At 56.0% G+C, this 9,588-nt stretch overlaps 1 protein-coding gene across 1 annotated transcript; it reads right to left on the bottom strand.

Annotated features, from left to right (window-relative positions):
• Positions 1 to 1,112: 1,112 nt before the first annotated feature.
• Positions 1,113 to 5,332, bottom strand: TLCD2 (TLC domain containing 2). Its single transcript, XM_084219195.1, has 4 exons — positions 5,130 to 5,332; positions 4,693 to 4,775; positions 4,114 to 4,196; positions 1,113 to 2,427 (listed from the first exon to the last, which is right to left on the bottom strand). The coding sequence occupies exons 1-4, from the start codon at positions 5,315 to 5,317 to the stop codon at positions 2,008 to 2,010; spliced, it is 774 nt and encodes a 257-aa protein (XP_084075321.1). The 5' UTR covers positions 5,318 to 5,332; the 3' UTR covers positions 1,113 to 2,007.
• Positions 5,333 to 9,588: the final 4,256 nt, after the last annotated feature.

Raw genomic sequence — 9,588 nt, 5'->3', positions numbered from 1 at the left:
GTGTGGGCTCCCTTGGAGAGAGGGGTTTGTTCTGGAGGGATATTGGATGGGGTTGGAGCAGGGGTGGTTGGGTGGCAGGCTGGGGCTTTGCTCCCCAACAATTAATTCCCGGATGGAGATGCTTCTTCCAGCTCCATGGTCAGTCCCCTATACGGTGGGAATAGAGAGGTGAGTCCTTCCCAAAACCTTTCAAGCCAAGGCTGTGGCACTTCCCATGGGGAGGGACAAGCACAGGGCATCCCCACACCTGACCTCGGTGACCTGCAAAGCCACTGCTTATCCCACCTTAGCGCTGTGGGAAAACCACGGCGGATTAAGAGGTGCCCAAACCAGGCTCCCCTGGCCCCCAGCCCCACGTGCCTGGGGTACAGGGCGTCCACGTGGCAGCAGGAATGTGGGAACACAATCCAGGCCTTGAGAAACACCCCGGGTGTGGGCAGAGGCAGCGATTTTAGCTGAGGCAGAGGCTGGGCTTAGGGCAAGGGTCAGCGCAGCAGCTCCTGGAAAATTTGAATGCATGGGTCAAACCAAAGAGAGAGCCCTGGGTGACAGCTCTGCTCCAGATGGGAGCTGTGAGGGGCACACAGGCACCTCAGCACTGCTTGAGGTGATATATCCAAACCTGGAGGAGCTGTGCCCAGCACCTGGAAGCTTCCCTGCTCTCCACAAATAGAAATGTAAGCAGCTTTGGTCACATATTGTCTCCAGCCTCACACTCCCCATGGATCACTCATGTTTCCCTGGCTAGCAGGAACACGTGCCACCTTCTGTGAGCAGTGCCTGCTCTTCAAACCAAGGGAGAGATTTTGTGTTAAAGCTTATTTGCCACACAAAGGAAACGTGACCGAGCCAGTGGATTTCTCCAGACTGGTTCACGTAACTCCGAGTGGGATGATCCTGTTATATACACAGTGCTGGGCTGCTGGGGAGCAGTCCAGTGTGAGAATCGGCGAGGAAAAGGAAATGTGGAGTGGAAGAACATTTAAAAACCTTCATCTTCCTCCACAGAAAGGAGAGAGGTGGGGAAAAAAAACCCAACAAGAGAGGTAGAGTGTTCCAGTGTACAGTGTATTTTCTCTCCATGGCAGGGAGACACGGGGTAAGGACTGTGCTGAGCAGTGACACCCCCAGAGTGGGCTGGGATGCTGAGTCCTTTTGTCCCCTCTCAGTCCTCTTCCCTCAAGCCACTTCATTAGCAGCCATTGATTAAAAGCTCGTGTTAGTAAGAGCCTTTGCTGCCGGGTGAGAGCGTTACCCCGGGCTCTGCAGCACAACCTGCCATTCCCGAATCCTAAAAAGTGCCTGAAAACCCCACATCTGTGGGAAGTGACCATCACACACCATCCTCCCGCCGGCCACTCGTGCTCTCCCACGCTCATTTATGGGCACTTAAATTATCTGGGGACAAAACAACACGGAAAAAGCTCCAGTTGTCAGCAGAGGTTGGGGTCGCCCCCAGCCTGCACCCCACAGTGACCACCCAGCCAGGTCTCAGCCTGGGATGATCTCCTCAGGGAGGGCTCATCAGTGCAGGGTTTGCTTTTCACTGACCATCACCTCGAAGGCAAAGCCTTGCAGCCTGTCTTGCTGGTGGTGCTCTACAGAGGTGCCACAGAGAACTCGGTGATCCGTGGCTGATGGGACGCTGGGAGCACCAAAGGGGCTGGGAGCACCCTGTGGTGTTGGGATGTCTGGGAGGGCAGTGAGGAAACAGTGCTGCTCTGCCCCCTTCTCGTCTCAGTGGTGCCTCAGGGAGCTGCCAGAGCTGCCGAGGCTTCTCCGAGCAGCTCCCAATTGTCCAACCACATCATCCAAAAGTGTTTGGGGAGCAGAGCCACACTGCCTGGTCCATGAGCACCTCTCTGCTGTGCAGGGCCCAGGATCTCGAGCCACAAGCAAAGCCTGGATGCTCTGTTAGTGCAGCCCCTCTCCGCAAGGTGCTGAAACAGCCACGGTCACCCTCCAGCGCTCCACCGGCTTGGAACTTCCCCCCTCGCAGGGGAGGGGCTATTCCTCCTTCTCCTGCAGTTCCTCCTTCTCCTGCCGTTCCTCCTTCTCCCCCCGCTCCTCCTTCTCCCGCCTGGATTTGAGGAAGTCGCTCCGCAGCAGGCGGTAGAAGAGGATGATGTTCATGGGCGTCATGATTGCCATGCCCACCGTGCCCACGGCGTAGGTGGCCGGGGGCACGTTCTGGCGATTGAGGAAGAGCCAGCGGGTCATCCAGGCCAGCGTGGCGATGCGGAACACCACGTAGGTGCCCAGGTTGATGAGGCTGTTGAGGCGGTAGCAGGTGGTGTGCACCAGGTTGGCCATGAGCAGGATCTGCCGCAGGTGCAGGAAGACGGAGTTGATCTCCACCAGTAAAGCCACGAGGGCAAAGCCGACGTACTGGTGGAGCAGCACGGCGATACCAAAGCAGATGATCACCTGGGAAGGAGGGAGAAGAGGGGCTGAGCCCAGGGGCTGGTCGCTCTCAGCTGCTGCAAGCTGGAACCCCTTGGGCACAGCAAGGAGCAGAGGTGGAAAGGATCATCACAGCAGTGCCATCCCTGCAGCATTGCAGCCTCTGGTACCTCCTCACCATTGCATGAAACCTGAGTGGGTTTTTTTGTTTCAGTGGGAAGAGAAGGAAACAGCTCTCTGAGCCCCAGGTTGGCTGAGGAGACAAAGCAGCCTGACCTAACCCTGCCGTTGTGGCCCAGCAGGTTTTTCCACACCCAGTGAATGGACAGGAAGGGAGACTGTAGCCCAGGGCTACGGCTGCTGCTGGCTCAGGGATTGTCCCCAGGACAGGGATTAGGTGGCTTTGGTGTATCAGAGAGCCCCCTGAAGCACCCTGGGGCTGTTTGGGACAGGATTCCTGCCCCACACCCTCCCTGCCAGGCAGGGGGACAGGCTCTGCCTGCCCACGCTTCAGCACACTCAGTCCTTTCTTTGGTTCATGCCATTAATGCTGTTCTCTGTATGGGCTCTGTAATGAGATTATCTGCTCCCCGCTCGTTAAGTCACTGTCTTGGCTTGAATTAGCTCCATTGTGGAGATGAACTTTTGGCTCACCAGCAGCAGCCAGCAGAGCCCCAGGGCTCACTGACAGAGCAGGTCTGACTACCCCTCTCATCCCAGGTGAGTGCCAGAACTGTCCCTGTCTCTGTCCCTGTCCCCCTCCCCAGGCCCTGCACATCCCTGAGTCTCCCCTGAACCCTGCAGCATCTCCACTGCTCAGCTCCAGGCTGTGCCACCCCCCTGCCCTGCAGCATCCACAGAATTGTTTGGGTTGGGAAAAACACTCTGGCACCCATACAGGAGAGGTGATCAGAGAAAAACCCACACAGGGCACAGCAAGACAGGCAGAGGGCACTGGAGTGGGGGTCCTGCATCACAGCTGCTCCAGCCACACCAAGCCCAGGTGGGAGGAAAGCACCCTGGGGAGGGAGGTGGATGGAGGGGATGTGCAGCCCTTGCTGGCAGGTGCTCAGGAGGGCAAGAGCCACAGGAGATGAGCTGCTGACCTGTGCCAGAGCGGACACCGGGGTCACTGCTGTCAGTGACACTGTTGTGGATCAGCCCATACTCTGTACACATGTTTTTTCCTACTCTATTGGGACACACAAGACAGGTGATGGACTTTGGATGTGATTAGCATAAGATATTTGATAATCAGGATGCCTTGGCAAGAACAAACTGAGCTGAAAATTAAATCAGACTGAAAAGAAAATATTACATCAAGTTATGTAAGCAAGAGATGTTGTAAAATGTATAAGTTTGTTTATATGATGATTAACCCAATCATTGTAATAAAAAATTACTAGCCTTCCTAGAATGGTATATAAGCATATGTAGTCCACAATAAATTTGGATTCTGACCAGCTCTCAGTCTCCCCATCTCTCTCATCACTGCCAATACCACCCCATTTTTGGGCGCCTTTCTGCAGACCCTCTAAGAAAGATTACAGAGTCCTGCAGGACCAAGAGGAGCTCCAGGCCCTGCTGTCTGCGCTCCTCTCCCCAGGAAATAAAATCAGACTTTGGAGCAGGCAGCAAACCCCTACACAAACAACAGCAGGAGCCCCCCATCCCCAGCCTCCCTGGTGGTACCTGTGCAGGTGCACTCACCACAGAGTGATGAAAGAGCAGCTCCCAGGACTGATGAAGTTTCTGATTGCACAGCATGTCCACAAAGTCTTCAATGAAATAGCCTGGGATTGGGGAGTGTGTGAACAAAAAGAGGGTCAGGAAGGGCTGTGCCAGCAAATCCCCCCTGCCCCAGTGGGCTCTGCACCTGGCTGGGCCAGGCAGCCCCCCCCCGGGTGTGTGCTGGTCACATCTGTGTGGGTGGGGAGTCACACACAGTGAAAGGAAATTGGTGTGCATGTGGTCCCTCTTACAGTCACTCTGCAGGATGTGCTCCCAGGAAGAGGCACCAACTGACTCCTCCAACCCCATGTGGCACTTTTGGGATGCCCCGAGCCCCGGCTCCCCCCGGGGACGGTGGAGGGCAGCCCGGTGCCCAGTACCTCCTGGCTGCGGCTGCCGTGGGACAGAAAGGAGCCACTGTCCTTTGCCAAGAATAGGGCGATTGTTTGAGGTGCCTGAGACATCGCGACATGGCTCGAGGGGCTGGTGTCAGGCACCGACGAGCCCGTGAAGACCCCCCGGGGGACGGAACAGGGACAGTCCATCGCCACACCTCACCTACAGACACGGCCACCAGGCTGTGCGCCCCGGGCGGGTGCGTGCCCACCAGGTCGTTGGACATCTCGGGGTGGAGGTAGAACCTGCAGGGAGAGAGGTTGTGAGTGTCGGGCAATGCCTCCAGGTCCCCATTTCCCTGCCGGTGTCTTCATTACTCACCTGGTGCTGCCGACCACCCCCCCCCCGGAGACCTCCTGTTGCCCTGCTCCACCCACAGCCTCCCCTCTCCTCCTGTTTTCCCTAGAGTCTCCCCATCCCCTGGTGCCCGCCAGTCTGCAGTCCTGACACTCCCCAGGGTCCCCAACACCCCCATTTCCTTTAGCACCCCCTTGGCCGGAGGTTCCCCTCGGGATTCCTCGACGTCCCCGTTCCCTCCCTGTGTCCCGGTTCCCCCGGGCAGCCCGGTGTCCCCGCGGTGTCCCCGCGGTGCCGCTCACCCGGCCAGCGCCCCGCCGCCGCTGAGCACGCTGTGCGCCAGCGATGTCCAGATGTTGCGCCACTTCCAGCGGTTGCGCCGGGCCGAGGGCGGCGGCGGCACGAGCCGCTCCAGCCCCCGGTTCAGCAGGCGGAAAGCGGCGAAAGAACCGGCCACCACCAGCAGCCCCGGGCTGAAAGCCATGGGCATCCACCGGCCCGCCGGGCTCCCATGGGACCGGCCTCGCTGCCCGCCGGGCTCCGCCTCGCCCAGCCCCGGGGCCCGCCCTGGGCACCGGCACCGCCCCGCCGGCACCGCCCTGTCCGGCCGCTACGCGCGTCGCCCGGGCGGGGGCACGGCGAGCATCACCCCCGAGGGGAAGGGAAGGGCCGGGGGCCGCCCCGGGGCTGCCGCTGGCAGCTCCAGCATCCTCCCGCGCAGGGGTGCGGACACGCGGCGGCAGCGCTTCCCGTCGGGGAGCGGGGCTCGGGGAGCGGGAGAACGGAATTGAGCCCCCGGGGTGGTTCCCGCCTTCCCTGGCACCGCACGGCGGAAGCGGCGCCAGCCCGGAGTCGGCTGAGCGTGGCACGGAGCGCGGAACGCGTGTCCCGTCCCCGTGCGGGAACTGGCGGCGCTTCCCTCGTTCCCCGGGGGTTCCTCCTCCACCTTGGAGGCCGAGCGCCTCTCCCTTGAGGTGCTGCGGCCCGTGGTGCTTCCCCCCAAAGCCTCCCCGGCAGGTGATGCCCGTCGTTGTTTCCTCGGGCAGGAGCTCTCCAAGCCGCTGCTCACCCCGGGTCAAGAGCTCCGAGACCACACCGCACCACCGGGGCTGATCGAGCACGGAAAAAAACCTGATTGCCTTGCCTAAAACTGCTCTGCCCACAGCACTGTTGTCCCTCATCCCCCTGTCCCGTGTCTGGTCCCGAGAGGAGCTCCCCGATGTCTGAGGTTGTGGAATCTCACAATCTCGTAGCCACAATTTTAGTTCTACCGTACAACTACTCTGCTTTTCCAGCTTCCCGTAATTTGATCGCTCCCTTGTTGCTTTTTGATGTCTCCGGCAGAAGCTGCCGCACAGCCCTCGCTTCCCCTTCTGCCGCCGGGCTGAGTCACCGTGTACACACCGATTAATGTCAAACTCCACCTCTGCTTTGAGGTATTAATTTTGGATGAAATCTTCCACTTCCTCTTCGCTTAAACAGAAGCGTGTGCAGCCTGAGCTCTTAGTTGCTGTCCTGGCTTTGGGCTGATGGACGCAAAAACATCAAATACACACTGATGGAAGGGAGGCTGAGCGATTAAATCAAATTGGGAGACAGTGAGGTTCTTTTCCAACCTAAACGATTGTGTGTTTCTATGATAGTCCCAACTGGTAGAAAAGCATCTATTCATGCTGCACAAATTTGCTTAAAAGCCAGGCAAGGCACTGTACTTTCATAACAGTTACGTGGCAGGGAGACAGTGCCTGAAGTAATAGGCAGCCCTGAGTGCTCAGGGGATTTTAAATAATCTCGTGTATTAGGAGTGGAAGGATCACACAGGCTAATCTGTTACTGAGAAGACCAAATGCAAAGACATTTTTGTTCAGCATAAGATGTGCTGAGGAAAGAGAGACATGCCTTGGAGACGTGCTGGGCTGCTCAGGGCACTGAGGAGAAAAATCATTTAACAATTAATTGAGTATAAAATTGCACAGAGCCGGTTTCCGAAGGAGAAGTCATCTGAGGTGGTTTAGCCTCAAAAAATCTTGCCTGCCCTTTTCTCTCGTGACAACTCACGCCTTCACCTTCCTGCAGGGAAAATCCCAGACTCTGGAATGCCTGCAGGTCCAGCCCCGTTGCCCCAGGGGCTCCTCAATTTGTGTTTATCCTAAAGATGAACATCCAGGGCTCGGGCACAGGAACAGTTAAAATGTTTCTGGAGGCTGGAGAGCTTTTACCCACCACTTCTGCATGGGAGGAATTTAAGCCGTGATTAATTGAGCCTCTGGTTCAAGGACTTTGATCCCATTGCTAGAGCACTACCAACAGTTACATATAAACTACTTTTTGGGTCATTTTAGCCCAGATTTTATTTAATTTTACTTCCCATTGAGCTGCAGTTCCTCACAACCCCAATTCCAGCCTTTTCCTTCCTCTGCAGCAATGGCATTAACCGGGGGCGGTTTTGGAGCTGCAGACTTCCAAGCCCAGTTACAAACAAGTCCCCTGACACCAGATCAGGCCAAAAATTCAACCACAGGCTCGGGGGCCAGGCTTGTCCCAAAAGAACCCGGAGGGAAGAGCAGGGACGGGAACTCTCCGGCGCAGCTGCCACAAGAGGTCCCCGCACGCCCGCTGGAGAGCCGGGAGCCCGCTCCGATGGGATTCCTCATCCCCACCTTATTTGGAGACGCTGCCTTTTTCACCCAGATTTCCAGAAGTTTTCCGACTGTCCCCAAACGACCTCGTTTTCTGCGGGGATGCAGCTCCGGCTGGGGCCGGGTGGCTGCGGGTGCCTGCTGCCAGCAGGGCAGGGGACTCCTTGCAGATACCAGCAAGGACGTGCCCAGGTCCATCCCATAATGCCACAACTAATCCCATAGTGGGGGCGTCCCAGCGGCAATCGGGGTGTAAATCGAGGGTACAGAATTTTATTCAATAGCTAGACAATCGTTTTTGTCTCCTTTTCCCAGCCTGGAGTTTCTCTGCAGTGCATCTGAGAGATACGATCCATTTTCCACAATTAAAAGCTGGCGCTGAACTAAAAGTTTAGTGATAATCCACCACAGGAATTCTGCCAGCTGGGCTCTGTCTCTCCCTCCAGGTGGTCCCCAACTACTCCTGGGTGGGGTTTTGGGTGTGCTTTTGCACTTCCACCATCCCTCACTTCAGGAGGAGTCCACTCTGCTCCCAGATTCCACAGAGGACTCGCTGGAGCCAACAGATGTGGGAGCCAGGCACAGGTCCTGCTCCTGTTTTTGCAAAGCTTCCCTCCCTTAATCTGCCTCTCTGCATCCAGGGAGTCATAAAACCCATCTGCTCACCTAATGCCAGACCTGGCTCACACCTGAAGTAATCTGAGGAGTCCAAGAGCTCAAAACAAATCAAGCAGTTTGGCTTTCAAACTTTAATTAGTTGTTGTCTCCATCCCTTCTCTAAACTGTGTCACCACTCTGTCTGCTTAGGCCATAAGAGGTCAGATGATGCAGGAATGCTTTATACATCCACATCTCCGTCCAGGAAGTCTGGAACTCCACACTTCTGAAAGGATCTACTGTGCAAAATGCAGGTTCTGCATGGCAAAGCATGCCCATGCATTGCAGAGGCAGCTGTGGGGAGAGCTGAAATCAATTCAAACTGGAGCAGCCACCCCTTCCATCCAGGAACACCTTCCTGATGTGGAAGCTGGATATTCTCCAGGTAGAACTTGCTGTGGACACTGGAAAAAGGGATTTCAGTCTCTGTGAGCATGGTGAGCAGCTCTAGAATTTAAGGCAAGAAATGCCAAAAGTCAGCACTTTAGCCCTGACCTCAGGACTTGAACTCATCTGGCAGAGGAAATCACCTGTGCTTGCACCACAGTTACCCTGCCCAGGTCTGCAAGCTCTCACTCCTAAGGGAAGCATTTTCCTTCCCCCAGAGGGTTTGGCCAGCACTGCAGGTGTTCTGCTGCCCAGGCTGCCCATCCTTCCTGAGGTCATTCCTGGAATACAATGTCCCCTGGGAGCTTCCCAGAACCAGCAGGTCCTGCTGCCAGACCCCAGCTGCAGACTGGGCACAGCAGCTGCCTGCTGCAGCCTGGCATGTGGGAATGTTCCCAAACCACCCAGGCAGAGCCTGCTTTGATTAATGACCCCAGGGCAGGTTGATCTGGGTGCTCTTCTTCTGGCCTTCCTTTTCCCCAGCACTGGAAGGATTTTTTTTTTCCCCTCAGGACTTGGCACAAGGGACTTGTTGGAGAAACCTGTGTTGACAGCAGTGTGTCCCTAAGGATGCTGCTGGCTCAGCTGTTCCTCCAGGGCTGTGCTGGACCAGTGGCACAGAGGTTGTGCTCCCTCCTCACTCCAGCTGCACAGGTGTGCCATGGGATGAACAAAATTCCATTGGTTGGCAAATCCCCTTCAAGCTCTTCTCTGCTTTCTGCAGCTGCCATGCCCCAAATGTTTTGACTTTCTGAACTGTTTCTGTGCTGTTATTGGTAAGGTTTCAGGTTCCTTCTTTCCTTCCCCAGTGAAGCAGTGCCAGGTGTCTGCCAGGCCTGTATCCCATCTCTCACCATCACCAGACATGAATGCTGAGGAAGAAAATGTGAAACATCACATATAATTATTCTTACCCAGTAAGCAAATTCCTTCTCACTAAATTTTCCTTTTCCCTGTCTTCTTCTCTTGTGGGATAAACATTTTTCCCCTGTTTAATTCACCAGTCTCAAGCTTAAGTAATTTTTGATGAATATGTATGTGCTTCATGATTACATCATGATGCATTTACCACTACATG

This window comes from Fringilla coelebs (assembly GCF_963513975.1).
Source record: "Fringilla coelebs genome assembly, chromosome: 20".
Classification (NCBI taxonomy): Eukaryota; Metazoa; Chordata; class Aves; order Passeriformes; family Fringillidae; genus Fringilla; species Fringilla coelebs.
The sequence above is the reverse complement of the archived record's forward strand: the minus strand, read 5'-3'. Positions and strand labels throughout refer to the sequence as shown.

Excerpts from the sequence above, each read along its gene's own strand:
- TLCD2 (XM_084219195.1), bottom strand. The coding sequence starts at position 5,317 with ATGCCCATGGCTTTCAGCCCGGGGCTGCTGGTGGTGGCCGGTTCTTTC. Across the intron at positions 4,776-5,129 it reads GGCGGCGGGGCGCTGGCCGG|GTTCTACCTCCACCCCGAGA; the intron begins GTGAGCGGCACC and ends CTCTCCCTGCAG. Across the intron at positions 2,428-4,113 it reads TGCTCTTTCATCACTCTGTG|GTGATCATCTGCTTTGGTAT; the intron begins GTGAGTGCACCT and ends CCTCCTTCCCAG.